This window comes from Capricornis sumatraensis, chromosome 5 (genome assembly GCF_032405125.1).
Source record: "Capricornis sumatraensis isolate serow.1 chromosome 5, serow.2, whole genome shotgun sequence".
NCBI classification, from domain to species: Eukaryota; Metazoa; Chordata; class Mammalia; order Artiodactyla; family Bovidae; genus Capricornis; species Capricornis sumatraensis.
The window spans coordinates 74,096,575-74,116,889 of NC_091073.1; the positions used below are offsets into that span (position 1 = coordinate 74,096,575).

Here is a 20,315-nt window from a genome sequence, read left to right on the forward strand (position 1 = left end):
ATGACATTTTTAGTAAGTGAAATTTATTTTTCTAAAATCTTATAGAAAATGAAACAAATGTTCTAAAATTTAAATGCATAATTGTGATTAATGCCACAGAACAGTAATTCAATGATATTGTCTTATAGAGTTTCTGTAGATCCCCTCAGTCTCTAAGTCATAGTTGACTCTTTGCGACCCCATGGACTGTAGCCTACAAGGAAGGCTCCTCTGTCCATGGGATTTTCCAGGCAAGAATACTGGAGTGGGTTGCCATTTCCTTCTCCATTCTGTGGATGACATTCACTTATTTCATCAACAATAGGACATAGCATTTCAGAGAATGGGCTTCATTGGACAGACTTGGGGTCCGGGATCCACCGCATGCCTGTGACATTAATTTTCCATTGGGAACCTTTGGGGATGTAAGAGAATAAAATTAGATGATGACTATATCATGCTTAACTCATGGTAAAGCCTTAAAGACATAATAAATGTTAGCTGTTGTAATTATTATTACCTTGAACCATGCTGATATTTGTTTATAGATATATTTGTTATTTATATTTGATGTTACTTTTTTTAAAAGATGCTTAAAACTTACAGTCTGTCAGTATGGTAAAGTTCGTGTTTGATACAGAGCTAATGTAAGTAAGGAAGGAGTTCAGTTCAGCTTAGTTTAGTTGCTCAGTTATGTCTGACTCTTTGCGACTCCATGGACTGCAGCACTCCAAGCCTCCGTGTCCATCACCAAATCCCAGAGTCCACCCAAACTCATGTCCATTGAGTCAGTGATGCCATCCAACCATCTCATCCTCTGTCATCCCCTTCTCCTCCTGCCCTCAATCTTTCCCAGCATCAGGGTCTTTTCAAATGAGTCAGCTTTTCACAACAGGTGGACAAAGTATTGAAGTTTCAGCTTCAGCATCAGTGCTTCCAGTGAATATTCAGGATTGATTTCCTTTAGGATGGACTGGTTGGATCTCCTTGCAGTCTCAGAGACTTTCAAGAGTCTCAACACCACAGTTCAAAAGCATCAATTCTTTGGCGCTCAGCTTTCTTTATAGTCCAACTCTCACATCCATATAGGACTACTGGAAAAACCATAGCCTTGACTAGATGGATCTTTGTTGGCAAAGTAATGTCTCTGCTTTTTAATATGCTATCTAGGTTGGTTATAACTTTCCCTCCAAATAGTAAGCGTCTTCTAATTTCATGGCTACAGTCACCATCTGCAGTGGTTTTGGAGCCCGCCAAAATAAAGTCAGCCACTGTTTCCCCATCTATTTGCCATGAAGTGATGGGACTGGATGCCATGTTCTTAGTTTTCTGATTGTTGAACTTTAAGCCAACTTTTTCACTTTCCTCTTTCACTTTCCTCTTTCACTTTCATCAAGAGGCTGTTTAGCTCCTCTTCACTTTCTGCCATAAGGGTGGTGTCATCTGCATATCTGAGGTTATTGATATTTCTCCCAGAAATCTTGATTCCAGCTTGTGCTTCATCCAGCCCAGCATTTCTCATAATGTACTCTGCATATAAGTTAAATAAGCACGATGACAATAAAAGCCTTGACGTTCCATTCCCGATTTGGAACCACTTTGTTTTTCCACGTCCAGTTCTAACTGTTGCTTCCTGACCTGCGTGTAGATTTCTCAAGAGATCTCTTCAAGAAAAGTAGAGATACCAAGGAAACATTTCATGCAAAGATGGGCTCGATAAAGGACAGAAATGATATGGACCTAACTGAAGCAGGAAGATATTAAGAACAGGGGGCAAGAATACACAGAACTGTACAAAAAAGATCTTCATGACCCAGATAAACACGATGGTGTGATCACTCACCTAGAGCCAGACATCCTGGAATGGGAAGTCAAGTGGGCCTTAGGAAGCATTACTACAAACAAAGCTAGTGGAAGGTGATGGAATTCCAGTTGAGCTATTTCAAATCCTAAAAGATGATGCTGTGAAAGTGCTGCACTCAATATACCAGCAAATGTGGAAAACTCAGCAGTGGCCATGGGACTGGAAAAGCTCAGTTTTCATTCCAATCCTAAAGAAAGTCAGTGCCAAAGAATGCTCAAATTACCACACATTTGCAAGCATTTCACATGCTACCAAAGTAATGCTCAAAATTCTCCAAGCCAGGCTTCAGCAATTTGTGAACCGTGAACTTCCAGATATTCAAGCTGGTTTTAGAAAAGGCAGAGAATCGAGAGATCAAATTGCCAACATCTGCTGAATCATCGAAAAAACAAGAAAGTTCTAGAAAAACATCTATTTCTGCTTTATTGACTACACCAAAGCCTTTGACTGTGTGGATCACAATAAACTGGAAAATTCTGAAAGGAAGGAGTAAGATCAACTATTCATTATTCTTGAAATTTTATGCATAATTTATTTGATATTTCTTTCAGAATATTTTCAACAAATTTTCAAGGAGGTTGAGTTTATTTTCTAGTTCCATGCCTTAGGTAATATTTAGAAAAAGGCCTTGCACATAATATAAGCTAGTTAATAATTTGTCTTATAAATGAATTGTGTTCCTTTTCATTTATGCTAGTTTAATGTATGCAATACCATCAGTTTTTTCATGCATCAGAATTTTTGACCAAATAGCTATCAGTTCAATTCAGTTCAGTTGCACAGTCATGTCTGACTCTTTGCGACCCCATGAACCGCAGCACGCCAGGCCTCCCAGTCCATCACCAACTCCTGGAGTTCACCCAAGCTCATGTCCATTGAGTTGGTGAGGCCATCGAACCATCTCATCCTCTGTCATCCCCTTCTCCTCCTGCCCTCAATCTTTCCCATCATCAGGGTTTCTTCAAATGAGTCAGCTCTTCGCATCAGGTGGCCAAAGTATTGGAGTTTCAGCTTCAACATCAGTCCTTCCAATGAACACTCAGAACTTATCTCCTTTAGGATGGACTGGTTGGATCTCCTTGCAGTCCAAGGGACTCTCAGGAGTCTTCTCCAACACCACAGTTCAAAAGCATCAATTCTTCGGCACTCAGCTTTCTTTATAGTCCAACTCTCACATCTATATATGACTACTGGAGAAATCATAGCCAAATAGCTACAGCTGGAGAGAAATTTGTATTGTTAAAAGGCTTTCAGATTTTATTGTAGTGGTTTTTCTTTTCAGCTTCCATGTTTTCTTATTTATGGAGCAATGGACTTGGCAAATTTGCATTGCTATTTAAAAAGAAGTAACATTTTAGAGTAGTTATCTCAAATATTATATTTCTAAATCTCCACAGTAAATCTCCATAGTGTGCCCTCTTAACGCCTACATTCACATATTTGAAAACTAAATTAAATGAAATCAAGCAACTTGCCTAAGTCACAGAACTAATAATTAAGCTACAATTTGAATTTAAGACTCAAGGTTTTAATCACAATCTTAAAATACAAATCAAATTGCAAACACAAACCAACTATATAGCATAGGAAAGATACTCAGTATTTTGTAATAGCCTGTAAGGAAAAAGGATCTGGGGAAAAAAGAAATATATAGATAGATAGATAGATAGATAGATAGATAGAGATATGTCTGAATCACTTTTCTGTATACCTTAAACTTACAAGAACATTGTAGACCAACTATATGTGAAAAAGTGAAAGTGATAGTCATTCAGTTGAGTCTGACTCTTTGTGACCCCATGACTGTAGCCCACCAGGCTCCTCTGTCCATGGGGTTCTCTAGGCAGCATATTGGAGTGGGTTGTCATTTCTTCTTCAGGGGATCTTCCAGACCCTGGTCTCCTGCATTGTATAGGCAGATTCTTTACCATCTGAACCACCGGAGAAGCCCTTAATCAACTATAATTCAATTTAAAAAAGTCAGGTTGGGGCATATTTTTGTGTTCAAGTAAAACATTAAATTAAAATCCAACCCATAACCATATATACTTAATTATTTAGAATATCTTAAAATTTTGATATATTTATAATTTTGTTTTTAATTTAAGGAAAAAATGTATTCCATTTTAAGCCTATACCACAGTTTCTCTGTGTTCGTGTATCATAAACTTTAAAAAAATATTGCTTTTCTGAATTTAGCAAAGTTTTTTCTTGTTACAGAGAAGATGTGGACAGATACATAAGTTCCAAATACATGCAAAAATCAATAGCCAATTGATATGATAATGAGGGGTACAGTAGGCACAATAATAGTGCCTCAGAGAAGTCCGCATCCGAATCCTTTGGAGTCTGATTACTAATCAGCTGACCTTAAAATAAGGAGATTATCCAGGTAGGCCAGGCAAGAATACTGGAGTGGGTTGCCATTTCCTTCTCCAGGAAATCTTCCCGACCCAGGAACTGAACCTGGGTCTCCTGCATTGCAGGCAGATTCTTTACCAACTGAGCTATAAAGGAAGCCCATAATGTAAATACAGGAACCTTTAAATGAGAAGCTGGAGAAGGAAACGGCAACCTACTCCAGTACTCTTGCCTGGAAAATTCCATGGACAGAGGATCCTGATAGGCTACCATCCATGGGGTCACAAAGAGTCAGACACGACTAAACGACCTCACTTTCACTTTTTACTTTAAATGAGAAGAAGGAAGCAAAAGAATTGGAACCAGAAAGAGGACATTGTGAAAAAGACTCAAATGACCATTGCTGGCTTTAAAGATGGAAGGAGGCCAATAGCCAGTGAAATAGGTCAGCCTTTAGGGGCTGGAAAGGGAAGGAAATAGAGTCTGTCCTCCAGGCTCCAGAAGGAACACAGTCTTGCTGACACCTTGATTCTAGCCCATGAGACACTTTCTGGACTTCTGACCTCCAGAACTTGAAGATTAGAAATTTTGTTGTTTTTAACCACTAAAAAAAAAAAAAGATATAGTCAGACACAAAGTAGCTGAGAAGTAACTGTATATAGGAGATGAAATTTGATTTAACTTATTTCTGTGGACTCTGATGATGTATTATTAAAAAGTAGCTTTTACCAAAATATAAAAGTATAAAGAGTACCCAGTATTATAAATATATGAAAAAGAAGTCTTGTTTATAAAGTGAAATTACTCATATTGACCTTTATTTTAAAATGATGGATTTAGTACATTGATATGCTTTTATCCCTATAAGTAACTGAAGGAGTCTTACAAGCATTTTCACAAATTGGTGTATCTGGAATTTTTGGATAAAAGCATTTTTTAAATTCTATAACCAATAATTTTAATGTATTAAAAAATGTTACAGCTTAAGGTCTATCACTGGACCAAAGAATCAGAAATCTTCAAGAGATATTATTTTTACATCTAAATTTATGAGCTAAGGACAGTAGTCCTATACTAAAAATTTATCTAAAAAAGCAGTCTTCAGATATGTAATTAGATAGTTCAAATCCTGGCCATACTTCTTAAGTAAAAGAAGCAGTTTTAAGTGAGTGAGTATAATATAACTTTATGGATAACATAATCCATACATACTTTCAATCTATGGCTTTTTGACTGCTATTTTAGTGGTTATTGATGAACCCCCATGATTTCAGATTTCTCTTAATTCTGATTCTTAATTTTTCTATTATTGCCACTTGAATTTTACATATTGACAGATTTCCATGAAAATCAGTATCAGCCACAGTTACATATATATATTTGATATAATATAGCTTTTGTTTGAGACTCTGAACAAGCATTTAATATATCTTTTGGACCATATTCATGAAGCGTTTCCCGTGAGCACAGAGCTGTAATATTGAGTTATTATCTTCTTTGGTTTCAGATAGACCTATTGATGATTCTCATGAGGCTATTGGAATTTCCACATCAAGAAACAGTTAATAAAGGCAAATGTGGATTACCCTAATAGTTATTCAGCTTTTGCTGAGTAGCTTTCAGAATGACTTGCCATTTTATAGAGGGGGTGGAGAGACAGATGGCAAACCTGTGAGTTTCAACTTCTATTTTTGCCCCTTGTGTCATCACAGGGGCCTTATCAGTCTTTGAATCTGGTAGCCAAGGCTTAACTACCTCTGGGGATTCTATGGTCCTGCTAATTGGAAGCTGACCATCTTTGTGTCTAACCAAGTATAAGCCTTTTTTCTTTTTTAAGTAAGTATCTTGATAGACTTAGGGATCCCCAGTACTAGTATATTCATTGATTAATCCTTTCTGAAGAGAGTAGTAGTGATACATGAGAAAATAAACTCTATAAAAGGACTATGCTGAGGAAACACAAGTAGTAATCTTTTAGTTACTGTAGTAGTTCTTTTCTTAAGTGTTACTGTTGTTTCATGTGTCCTTTGAATACATAATTTTCACATTGCCACTAAAAAAAACTGATGAAAAGATTTGAGATTCCAAATTTTCCATGTAAATTGAGTTAGTAGAATATGACAAATAATTATGTATTTCTTTTCTTTTTTTTAATTAAATTTTTATTTTTATTTTACTTTACAATACTGTATTGGTTTTGCCATACATTGACATGAATCCACCACGGGTGTACATGCGATCCCAAACATGAACCCCCCTCCACCTCCCTCCCCACAACATCCCTCTGTGTCATCCCCACAGCAAAAAAGACACAGATGTGTATAGCGGACTTTTGGACTCAGAGGGAGAGGGTGGGATGATCTGGGAGAATGGCATTGAAACATGTATACTATCATGTAAGAATCGAATCACCAGTCTATGTATTTATTTTCTTTCACAGCTATTCCAGGCCATGATTCTAGTTAGAAATTAAACCTTTGAAATGACATGACAATTCGATGCTAGATCTAAAGGCAGTTATCCATTGTTCTATGAAAATATGTTGTGAACAATTTTCACTTTAGATATTTTGAAAGTTAAATCCATCTTGATCCTTGACCATTTGTTATTGAAAGTGCAAGAAGATATCAATGTGTATATATGTCATGGAATCTTAGAATGGGGATATTATTTAATATTTTATTAAATATTGTTATTAAATATTTTAACATTTAAGGCATTTTAAAAGATAGAACTTATTTCTTAAATACATGGCTATATTTAAAGATTTCAGTATTTTTCCTCCTAGTTTCAATGGAAAAAAATTAAAACTGTAGATTAATAAAATTACTAAAATTGGGTAATACCTTACTTAGGTTTTAGGTGATTTTTTTTTTTTAATATTTTCATGCTTTGGAACTCTTCTCTGTTCTAGAATCCATTCCTTTAGCTTGCTGGTGGACTATGGCCACTATATAACACAGTTTGATTTTAAGACAAAAGTTTCAAGACACAGTCTAGAATTCTTGAGTTATCTTTTAAAAACAGTGGCCTTGTAAATAAAATATTGATACCTACCTAACTATAAGAAAATTTGGATTCCACTGCTTCCTTTTTCCCACTGAGTTAGTAGGATATATTAGGCATGTATACTTGTTTCTTTGAATTTTTTGTGACATTGTTACCATTTTGCATAATTCAGATTCCAAAATGCCAAATTGGAAGAAGATACATTCCTTGCCTGCTCTTGCAGGGTATTAGTTTTAATGTCTAATATTGATATGGTTTAGAAAAGTTGGACTATTATATAAGAAATACATGCTCATATTATAGAAAGAAGACTTGTCTTTGTCAGTATATGTTTATTTTGTCAGGGTATTGAAAATTTTTGGCCACTTTAGAAAGCTATGCGGTGATAGTCTGCAGTATAAATAAGCTGCCCTGGAGTATAGGTTAATTATATTTTCTCCTTTGAGTTAAGATATAATTTCTCTATCAACCACTTTCATGTACTCAGAAAGAAATCATCAAGTTGCTTTTAAAATAACTGTAATGCTTAACTCATACAGTTACCGAATCATGCTTTTCATTTTTCTGATTAAAATTCCCTAGGCAACATTAAATAGTCTTATAGTCACATTGGTAACGATTCATTTGAATTAATAGTTATACTAAGTATAATAATAATATTTAATTATAATTAATAAAAGCCAACATTTACTGAGTGCCTAATCCTGTACCAAAGGATTAAAGCTCAGTGCTAAACTTATTTTTGAGACAAGGGTGTGAATTTTGGTAGTGAAACAGAGTTGATAATAGTGAGTTTGTTGGAATGTTGTAATTGGCTGTGATGCATAGTTTCTCTTGGTGAGATAATATAATTCTGTTTGGCAGATTTTCAGCAACTCTTTATTACCTGCCAGATAGGTTTACATTAGCTTTACCTTTCTTTTCTTCATGTATCAGCATAGCTGCATTTGTGTGTGTGTGTGTGTTAGTTGCTCAGTGGTTGTCTGACTCTTTGCAATCCCATGGACTGTAGCCCACCAGGCACCTCTGTCTGTGATAGTCTTATTAATAATTATTTGGACCATAAAGAAGGCTGAGTACCGAAGAACTGATGCTTCTAAACTGTGGTGCTGGAGAAGACTCTTTTGCATCCCCTGGACTGCAAGGAGGTCAAACCAGTCAACCTAAAGGAAATCAGTCCTGAGTATTCATTAGAAGGGCTGATGCTGAAGCTGAAGCTCCAATATTTTGGCCACCTGGTGCAAAGAGCTGACTCATTGAAAAGGCCCTGATGCTGGAAAGGATTGAAGGCAGGAGGAGAAGGGGGCAACAGAGAATGAGATGGTTGGATGGCATCACCAGCTTAATGGGCATGAGCGTACTCTGGGAGATAGTGAAGACAGGGGAGCCTATCATGTTGTAGTCTATGGGGTCACAAGGAGTTGGATACAGTTGAGCAACTGAACAACAATAATTATTTGAATCAGTGTGTATCTCCTTAAATGGTGGCATACTGTTGATCATTCTAGGTACAGTGATATGAGGTCTAAATGATCTGAGAGTTCATATTTTTTTAAAGAGAAATTATTACTTTTTATATCTTGTTACAAAATTTCAATTTCTACCATCAAAAAGTATTAAGTGTTTATATATTTATGGTGTTATACAAGTCAAATGGTTCTTCTAAAAACTTAAAATCTGAAGTATTTAAAGGGATTACTATTACTTTACTTTTACTTTTTAAAAAATTCATGTGTATGTTAAACAAAACCTAGGTGTTGGACAAATAACAGAAGGAGTTTAGAAAAATGAAATTTTAGTCAGAAAATTTGTTTTTCCCCTTTAGGAATGAAATAAAAGATTTTATATTAGAGACATGAATTTAGAATTCAGAATAAGTGTTGCTTGTGACATCAAATTTTATTGATTTACCAGATGGAAATTTAATCAACATTTTTCTTAAAGCAAGAGCTTCAGGTTATATATATTCACCTTTGTAAATTCTAATTCCCTTTCTTCTCTTCCACTTCTTCCCCTCCTTTTTTCTGGACCAGTAACTTTTTAAAGTTGAAAGCTATGCTAAAGGTACCCATTTCTCTTTAGAATGTAAAGTTTCTTCTTAAGATTTAGAGCATTTCTTTTATATGTAAAGAACATTTATTTTATGCCCCAATGGATATGAGAGGGTCATGGCTCTACTTCTCCATGAGCCTTATCTAGTCAAGTAGAGGTAATTAATCGCTCCTTGTGCCCTTTTGTATTAGACCTAAAGACTGAAAAGTTGCCTCTTCCTTGGGTAGCTTAATTTCATCCATAAATGTGTGCTTAAGAGTTTGTTTCCATCATCCGAAAGACTCAAAATTATTTATGGGATGTTTGCAGTGAATTTTCTATTTTTACCACTGTGCGCAAACCACGTAGACATTTTTTCATGACTTACAATAATCATATTAAATATTTAATTAGTATGTTTGCTTTCTCATTCTGCAACGTCATCCAAATGATGCTTCCTACAAAGGGATTTTGTATAGTTCACTTAAGAACTCTCTGTGCCAGTTACGTAAAAGACTGAGTCCAAGCATACTTCCACAAAAACTAAACTATCATCTTGCTTAGTTGAAGAGGTAAATACTTTGTTTTCAGGAATCTTATTTAGAAAGAAAATTTTCCTAAATGGTTTTATATTAGCTTAAATTTCATATTTCTATGTGATATAATATTTCTGTATGTTGGTATAACCTAGTTTAATTTAAAAGATGCTATTAATAATTTTTTCTTTTCTTTTAAAAAAGCAAGTCAAACTGTAGTCACCTTCTTTAATTTAGTGGTTAACCAGGACTTACTCACATAGATAAGATTCCTTTATGTTAGTTTTATTTTATGTACAAAAATACTATACTAAATAACTTTTACCTTCAATGGATTAAATGGATACATTGATTGGACAGTTGTTCAAACTTTCCCACTGACTTTCCTTAAAATTTTATATGTATTTCAAAATTATTACTCCATTTTAAATATATTTTAATGATAATTGTTTTGTGTTTACAGCAAAATTGATCCACCAGGGAACTGAAATTAGTACTTTAATTTGAAGTTTTGTTTCTTAAGGAAAAATAACATGATTTTATAGCTACTGGATATTTTTAAAAAAACCAGTTGGTAACTCTGTGATTAATTTGTATATAATAAGCTTCCTATCAAAACATTATTTATCATAAACTATTTTAAGACTGTTTTTATTGGTGTATTCCATGGAAACTGTCATTGGACTGGTTATTTTCACTTGTTAGCATTCTAGTAACGGAGAAGACAATGGCACCCCACTGTAGTACTCTTGCCTGGAAAATCCCTTGGATGGAGGAGCCTGGAAGGCTGCAGTCTGTGGGGTCGCTGAGGGTAGGACATGACGGAGCGACTTCACTTTGACTTTTCACTTTCACGCATTGGAGAAGGCAATGGCAACCCACTCCAGTGTTCTTGCCTGGAGAATCCCAGGGACGGGGGAGCCTGGTGGGGTGCCATCTATTGGGTCGCACAGAGTCAGACACGACTGAAGTGACTTAGCAGCAGCAGCAGCAGCATTCTAGTAAAATGCGGAAGCAACTGTAGTATATTTCCAATGAATTTATAAAGATATTGAGCACTATTATTTATAACAGTGTCCTAGTCCATTCCTTAGAGAATGCAGGTCAAAAAGTATTACCCTTTAGAGATCATTAAGTTACATAATATTATTGTGCATTTGGAAGCATAGTATATTAAGATGTAACAGTACAGAATATTTTTTTGCTCTTGAGATTCACAGGAGGTGGAGAGGGACTAGGCTATGGAATACATATGAAATAAAACTAATAGACTTGGATTTAATTAATTTGAGTAATTAAAAATATACTGAATCTAATGAGATCTGATATTTGATTTTTCTAAAAGGGATTACTCACGGCTTTTTTTGCTCCCTACCTTCCATAGGAAACCAGTTTCCTCCAATTGCAGCCCAGGACCTTCCTTTTGTGTTAAAGGCTGGCTACCTTGAAAAACGCAGAAAAGGTAAACTATATGATTCTAATGAAAATTCTAAAAATCTAAGACTCTAAGAAAATCTAATGACATTATCCCAACTACAAAATACAGCTTTCAGCTCAGAGTACTTTCTAAGAACAAAATAAAACATTTGATCAAGTTTATTGTTGTCAATCTTGGGTATTTGTTGATGATTCAGGAGCTGTTTCCTGCCTCTTCCTGCCTTGACTGTATCTCCCAAGATGGGACTTCTCACTGTTATCCCCCTTGGCTGAGCAGAGGGTTATCTTTTTCCTAATCTGACATATGCCATGTTTGCTATGGTTCAGATCAAGCTTAGCATATTTTTCTGCCATTTTCTGTTATTCATTCAGTGTTCCTCTCTATTGGCTATGATAATTGAGAGTTGACCATATGGTCTCACTCTTTCAACACCAATATATAATAGAAATGAAATATGGAGGTAGTATTATGATATAAGAAATGAAAAGCAGAAAGCCTCTTCATTACCATTCAGTTTATCTCTCAGGAAGTCCCTTTGGGCTTCCTGTATTCCATTTGCTTTTCTTAGCTTTCCTAGCTGAATTTTAAAGCCAAAAGAGATAACAGAAATAATCTAGGTCGACTCCTCCTCCCTCCTTTTTATGACAGATGAGAAAATGTGACCCAGATAATCAATTATCTTAAGACCTTATAGTCAAATGCCTTTTTGACTATTCCTTTCAGGAAAGTTTGTTAGCCATGTAGTTGATCCCACAAATATAGCAGCCCCATCTCTGCTTCAGTGGATTCCTTTTAGCTTTGTTTGTGTCTTGGAAAAGAAGACACAAACTAATTAGTCATAGAATTTTACAGCTAAAAGGAACCTTAGAAATCATAATAACTAACTTTTCCTTTTACAGTAGGGAAATCACACTATATTTATAAAGGTAATGTATATTATCTAAACTGTTTCTTTTCTCCCTTTATTGTAGATCACAGTTTTCTGGGATTTGAATGGCAGAAACGGTGGTGTGCTCTCAGTAAAACAGTGTTCTATTATTATGGAAGTGATAAAGGTAGTATTGGTGTTCAGTTGTATAAACTTCTATTGCATGAGGGTTTTGGGGGGCATTTTATGCCACCTCCCTTTTTTGGTACAGAACAAGCTGAAGACAAATAGAGAAAAAATAACTGAGAATTGTAATATTACAGCCTAAGAGTAATTAATAATTCTATTGTTTGACAAATGCTCTAAATTTCATAGTGCCTTAAAAGTCAACACAACTGTGTTTTATCAAATTAGGAAAGAGAAAACTTTCATCTGTGTGGCCTTTTACCTTAGGAATTGTTTACCTCCAGGCTATAATTGTAGAATATCTGAAAAGTTAAGACCATTAGGGTTGTGCAAGTTTTGAAGGGAAGAAAATATGTTTTGTCCTTCAAATATTTTAAAGAAAAATTTAGATAACAATGAAACGTGCACAACTCCTTTCTCACCTTCTTTTACAGATTAAAGTGACAGCAAACGTTGGTGTGTTACTGTTCTAAGCACCTTAGCTGTCTAAGCACTTAAGTTATATTAACTCATTTAACTACAACTCTGTGAGGTAGCTACCATTATTAGTCCCACTTATTATAATTTTTGGAAAACTGAGGACAGAGAGATTAAGTAACTTGTTCAAGGTCCCAGAGATGGTAATGGCAATTTTGAAATTTGAACCTAAAACATAATGTTTAGAGTCCATGCTCTTAACCACTATTATCACTGCACTAATTTAGAAACAATAAAATAACATTCTGTAACTTCATTTGCTAATTAATAACTTAGTCATAGTTAACATAATTTTAAGTTCATTATTTGAACAAGTAAAGCCATTAAATACTAAAATTTTAAGAATATAAGCTTTCTTAGTTTGCTCTTATCTAGGAAAAACAAGTCAGAAGTTGAATATTATAAAGTAAGGGTTATATAGCATTCATTTCCAGAAAGAACACTTGAGATAAAAAGGCATAAAAGTCCAATATCACTGAATATAAACTTTCTCATGAAATTGTTACTTATCAGTGTCATTTGAAAGTTTATATTTCATTTGATATTATTTTCAAATTTTAGGGTTTTTCCTAATTATCAAATTGGCAGATATGATTATTATATTTCAGATAAATTTGAAATAAATGTATGATGCTAGATACTGGTCCTACCTTTTGGTTAGTGGGATTATCAAGTTAGAAATTAATTTAGTGGCTAGTTTGCATTCTGTTACTAATTTACATGTTCATTTGTAATAATGGTATCCATGAAATGTAAACTATAAACAACTATCAACAGTCTTCTTTCTTCTGCTAAGACTTCATTAAGTAGATGATTTTATCAGAAAATTTAGAGTCCATGTTAAATTATGATTATCATAGATAATAAAGGTGTTACTGTTATAGAAATATAATTTTGTACAGTAGTGTGAACTGAGATCAAGATTTTACTTTTCTGTAAAGAAATTTTTTCTATTTCATAAGACCAGGAGAGGGAGGTTTCAAATCCTTGTGACTTTGGTTAGTTAAGCTTCTCATTTCTAATTTCTATAAAAATCAATGAATATTAATATCTGCTTCCATCACTCATAGTCCTAACTGGTATATACTAACTGTTAGGTCAAAAATTAGCAAGAGTGTTCCCCAAATCTAATATAATTTATCCCCAAATGTAATCCCCAAGACACATTTATATTTATTTCAAAAGCTAATGCTCTAAATAAATTCTAGTTATTTGAGGGGAAAGTGATAGTGAAAATCACTCAATCATGTCTGACTCTTTGTGACCCCATGGACTATACAGTCCATAGAATTCTCTAGGCCAGAATACTGGAGTGGGTAGCCTTTCCCTTCTCCAGGGGATCTTCCCAACCCAGGGATCAAACCCAGGTTAGTTAAATTCCCGTTTCTATTCTTGTTTTTTGAGGCCTGAGGTAATAATATTCTTTTAAATTTGTATTTTAAGTACTTTGTGATCCATCTAGCCACTACCACAGTTTTTATAAAACTACTATTCTTTCATTCCCTTTTTATGTGGATCTGTGAAGATTTGGTTTATATTTCCTTAAGTTCTTCCCTGTCTGTCACTATGAAGCCTCCTGTTTCCACTGAGATTTCGGATCTGTTTTTAGCAGTTCATTGGAATTCTTGGGCACTTCTGGCTTTTAGGGACTTGGGAGGTGGGTATCTATCTTTAGACAGTTTTTAATTACTTGTTTGACATGATCTTAATTTCCTTAGTGTTGTTTTCTTCCCAAGAAGATGTATATGTCACATGAAATTTTTGTTTTTATATGTGACACCAGATAGCTAATTTGTACATCAGTGTTTACTGTATGTTTGAACCATTAATCTAAACTTTGGAAAGAGCTATTTGGATATATGAGAACTATGATCCTCCAGCTAAGTAGGATTTAGATAAATGGATTACAGAGGTGCAGAAAAGTTGATACCACTTACTGGGTTAAACTGTACTTTGTTACTCTTTGACAGTTATGTGGTTCACATTTTCTAACTCACTGTGTTCCAAAAAACATTTGGGCCTATCAAGATAATCATAGCTTAGAAAGACTAGTTCCAGCCCCTAGGGTGAATAATACTATTACCTTTGTACCCATAAATATTATCTGTATTTATCATTCATGATCATTTGCGGCCTTTATTATATATATATATATATATATATATATATATATAAACATTTAAGATAATATATATATATAAAACATACTTTTGTATAGCATACTTTCTCACTTTGTGAAATCACATCCTTGTTTTCATCTCTTTCCTCTTCATTTGATTGTCATGACTCAACTCGTTTATCAAGACTGTCACAGAGAATGAAAGGAGGGAGTACAAAAGACTGAAAAAGTGGGTTAGGATCAGATTGACAAGAGCCTTATGAGAATAAGGGCCCTACTAAGTGTTTTATCTTGAATATGCCTTTTAAGCATAGGGCTCTATGACCAGAATTGATTTTAGTGGGTGGCACTGAACTAGTCGAGGCAAGAGAGGTTATCACAGGCTGCTGAGAGGCACATTGAGGATTTAGTTAGTGCAGGTCCCTATCACTCCAAAGCCATGCTCTTTTCCTTAACTTGGTGGTTACCAGCCCTTCCAACATGGCTCATTTAGGAACCTGTTCCAAACATATTTTTCTGTTTAACCTCTATGAGATCATGGATCAGTATTATGAACCAATCTCCTCCCACTTTTAAGGGGGTAGTAGTTAGTTTGTACAAAGTATCTCTTTTCTTTCCACCTAAGAGGCTTTGCTGTCTCTACCCCCATTCCCCAGTTAAAGAAAACCCTAGCACTATATAGTATGTGGCAGCTTCAGATAGCCTTGGTTCAAACAAGAGTCATTCTACATGTACATCAAAAATTATTTAGCGTTTCAGTGGTTTTAGCTTTTTCATTATAGTATCATTTCAATATAAAATGAAAGTCAGTAGAAAATAGGGCTTTTATTTTATTTTATTTTTTTTGATATTTGGCATTTTTGCTAGTGCTTTTTTAAATATAAATTTATTTATTTTAATTGGAGGTTAATTGCTTTTAACAGATAATTTAAAATAAAGTTTTTATCTCGGCAGGGAAATAAAATTTTCCATTGAAGTTGACCTCTCTGCTCGCTTACTTCCCTTACAGTTTAACCGCTGATCGGAAAAATAGGACATAGCTGTTCAGTCAGTGAGAATGACAGTTATAAAGTGTTTTGATGTTGAAATAGCATTGTAGTTCTCTTTTAGTACCTACAAAATATTGCTAGAATGATAATATTATTTGTATACTTGAAGTTCTGTTGTTTTATAACAACAACTTTAGTAACAGCCGTAAAAGCTTACCGTTTTTCCTGATTCATTTGATAGAGGCAAATTGTTGGGTCAGGGCATTAGCATTTTATAATTATATCATGAGTATATATAAAATGTGTAAATCAAATCTGGCATTTAAAAAATTCATATTATAATGTTGTTTGTAAAAGGAAAGATGATATCTTTGTTGTTCCTTAAGAAATAGAAATAATTTGACCTGGTAGAAGTGAAATAATTTTGATATATAATACTAACTTAAAATCTATCAAAATAAATGTTAAATAAAAGACCTTTATTACCCTGTAGCAATACAGAGAAGTTAAAATGTACATCTGATATTTAGTAGGACTTCTTCAACATGAGGAAATATTCATGTACAAATTAAGTCTTATTAAAGGTTTGATGATGATGGGTCAGTTTGCAGTAAAACAGGACAGGTTTGATTTAAAATATATGTATACATCTGTATATCTGGAGGAGGAAATGGCAACCACGGCAGTATTCTTGCCGTGATAAGATCATGGACACAGGACCATGGGGTCACAAAGAGTTGGACACAACTGAGCAGTTGAGCACATCCATCTGTACATGGACTGAAGACATATGTGAGTATGTACATGAGGGCTGATGAGCTGGGAAGCGGTGGGACCAAGCTGGTGAACTCCCTAGTCAGAAGTTTGGCCTTTTTTATATAAGGGACAGTTAATGTTTCTAAGCCTTGAAGGTGAGTAGATGGTATGACAAACTTTGATTGGATGTTAGAAAGATCATGTTGACAGCTATCAGAAGAAGGTGAGACTGGAGGCAAGATGTGCTTTGAAGCTGAGAGTGGCTGAGAATTCAGAGTTGTTTACCACTGTAAGTGCATGAAGGAGACACAAGTTATCTCAGATGTTCTTAGCCATTTTCATGTTGCCTGTGTAGCAGCAGTGTCATTAATCCTCTATCATAGAAGGCTCTAAGAGGATAACATGTATAGGATATTAAGACATTTCCTATATAATATTTATCTTAACAATACCTATATGTATATAGGTGTACGTATATGTATATATATACTATATATGTATATAGTCTATTATAGTCTAATAGACTATAATTATTATCTGAATTTCAGTTGTAGTGGGAAAGTGTTGTATCCGACTCTCTGCAACCCCATGGAGGCCACCAGGCTCCTCTGTCCATGGGGTTTTCCCAGGCAAGGATACTGTAGTGGGTTCCCATTTCCTTCACCAGGGGATATTTCTGACCCAGGGATGGAACCTGCGTGTCCTCCTTGGCAGGCAAATTCTTTACCCCTGAACCACCAGGGAAGCTGTAGAGGGAAAGTAGGAATAGCCCTCCAAAAGTAGAAACATTTAAATTCCAATCTATAAGAATGCCTATAATTTATTTACTCTCAATTAATAGCTACCTCATACTGCACTGTTTTTTTAATCAGGTTTATTGCTATGGTTGAAGGTGTATGGCTGCATACAGAAACCGCTTGATTTTTATGCTTATAATGTACTTTTATTTTACAGAAAAATAAAAGGCTTTAGAAATATCTAAAATTTCCCGCCACTGGACCGTATGAGTCAAACTTATAATTCTAACTAAAGTGCTTCCCTTTGGACCTATACATATTACCTGTGTTTATTTTTCAGAGCCATTTGGGGCCCTTAAGTAATAAATATATATGTCATATAGTATTTTTCACTTTAAATTGTATTATTTGATATTTCCTCATGGTATAACTCATTTACGTGAGCTATGTAAACAGAGAAAATGTTTGTGTGTCTTTAACTGAAGGCATAGAACAACTTACTGATCAGTTGGATAAAGTTTAGTGGGCGTAATTCCACAGTATTAAGGGGTGTAGTTCCCTCTTTCTTACTAGGGAGCATTAATACTTATGAAACTAGCATGAGTTAATCACTAAGAGGGAAAGGCCTTGTTAAATGTAACAAGCAGATATTATCAAAAATTTCTGAACACATGTCATATCTTTCTGTTTGCTAACTATTTGTACCAAATTAGCATTCTTGGTATGAACAACAGAAACCAACTCTGTTTACACACAAAAAGAAGTTATTGGGAGAATATCAGCTCTCAGACAGAGTTGATGAGAAGGCTAAACAACTGGGCTCAGAAAAGCAGGCAGGGACTAAATGAGGTGAGGTGGCTGGAACTTCAGCCGAATCCGTACCTCCAGGGACAGTCTGACTGGGACACACTGCTGGCCCAGCCCAAGCCAGGACTTGTGATGTTGCTATTGTACACTGCTGCCAATCGATGAAGGCGCTGCTAATGGAAATGGATCCTGAGCTCCTCCCTGATTCTTTCATTATTCAGTTCAGATTTAGGTCCCAGGCTGGCGTATCTGCTTGACTGATCTGAAAGAGGGAAAATCTAACCTCCCTCCAGCTTCTGTGGTGGGAAGTGGGCTCTCCTCCCTAAAGATCTCAGGACTAAAAATGGGAAAGATACTTAGATGCTAGAGATCCTCAAATGACAAATGGTCATAACTCATAGGGGTGCTAAATGATTTAGAATTATTTAGTTGCTGTATTTATACTGTATTTTAAATGGTAGGAGAGTGGATGGTGTTTTAAGCATATATTCTGCAGAGCCAGCAAAAAAGAAAAAAACAAGCATATTTGCTAGAAAAAATAGGACTGGCTAGCTTTTGGGAGGTGGCATGGGGTCGCTAAGAGTCAGACATGACTGAGCGACTTCACGTTCACTTTTCACTTTCATGCATTGGAGAAGGAAATGGCAACCCACTCCAGTGTTCTTGCCTGGAGAATCCCAGGGACGGCAGAGCCTGGTGGGCTGCCGTCTATGGGGTCGCACAGAGTCGGACACGACTGAAGCGACTTAGCAGCAGCAGCGACAGTGGGGTAGAGGGCCATAAGATGGCAATACTTGATGAAGAAAAGGGAGAAATTAAGAACGATGCTCAATTTTCTGGTTTGGAGGCTTCACTTAATAGAGGTACTTGTTATGGAGTAGTAGGAGGACACAACAGGAAAGATCACAAGTAAAGCGTAAATGAGGATAAGATGATCTCTGTTGTGGGCATGGTATATACATTGTGCCTATAAGACATTCAAGAGATGAAACATGGATAGTGAGAAGGTGAAGATTTGGATATTCAGTTCTGAAGCTGGACTGAAAATAGAGAATTATGAGTCACAAGCATATTGATAGGAATTTAATCCCTGGGATTGGGTGAGGTTGCCCACTGAGTACTGTAAAGCAGGAAAAGAGCAGAATTTAGAGCATAACCATCATGGCTGTTTAAGAGATGGGCAAAGCAAGCTGAGAAAGTTGGGCCCATGTTGCAGGAGGAGATGCAAGCTGTAACACTTATCAAGAGACTTCATAAATTATATCTCCTCAAACAGTGGTTTTGCAAACACTAACGTATATCAAAAATCACCTGGGTTATTTGCTAAAAACTTGCTTTCCTGGACATACCCCCAGGGAATCCTGTACAGGAGATACAGAGTGGTAGCCATTTCTACATTTTTAACAGGCATCCGAGATGATTTTACAATAGATGATTCTTGAAATATATTTTGAGAAACACTTTCTAGGAGACAGTGTGAAATGGTTGTAAAAGCAAGGTTTTGGAGTCAGACTTAAGTTACAGTCCTGGCTTTTACTGCTTTGGTTGTGTGACTGAGAACAAGTTGGTTATTTTAAGGTTTTCCCCCCCCACCCCTCATCAGTGCTGGGGATATAATATACACCTTCTCTGTCTTAGAATTATTTCAAGATATATAGGGGATATGCTGTATTAAATTTCTTATGATACGTCTTTTTGGCCCTTAACCACACCCCCACCTCCCACCCCAGAACACAGCTGTAAACCTAAAAGTCAGTGAAGAAGTAGGAGGAAATAGCTACCATTAACGTCATGCATTTTGTTTTATAAGAGATCAGAGCCAACTGCTTTTTTACCTTGAACCTACTGTTTTAGAATTGTGTAAAATTAAGTTGCCAATTTAACAGATTTCGTTACCTAGTTTCTCCTGGCAGTCTTCAGTTCTGTAGACATTAAATTCGAACAGCATAATACAGGTGAGGTTAAAGTATGAAACAGAAGCTGAGAGAAATTTAATAGCAGGACAGACACCTCAAAAACCCTGAGGGCATGAACATGTTGTAACATACTATAAAAACTAATACTCAAATTAGTATTACTAGATCATCAAGAAAATGTTAAATTATGTTTAACAGAATTGTCATATATTTCAAGATGATTTCCATTACAAAATCCAACA

General features: G+C 35.4%; 1 protein-coding gene across 1 annotated transcript in view; it reads left to right on the forward strand.

The window, feature by feature from the left end:
• The window catches only part of SKAP2 (src kinase associated phosphoprotein 2), a 168,450-nt gene that overhangs the window by 87,601 nt on the left and 60,534 nt on the right, over positions 1–20,315 (forward strand). The window contains exons 5-6 of the mRNA XM_068972697.1: positions 11,165–11,242; positions 12,190–12,273. Coding sequence (XP_068828798.1) covers positions 11,165–11,242; positions 12,190–12,273 — 162 coding nt within the window. The remainder of the gene's footprint in view (positions 1–11,164; positions 11,243–12,189; positions 12,274–20,315) is intronic.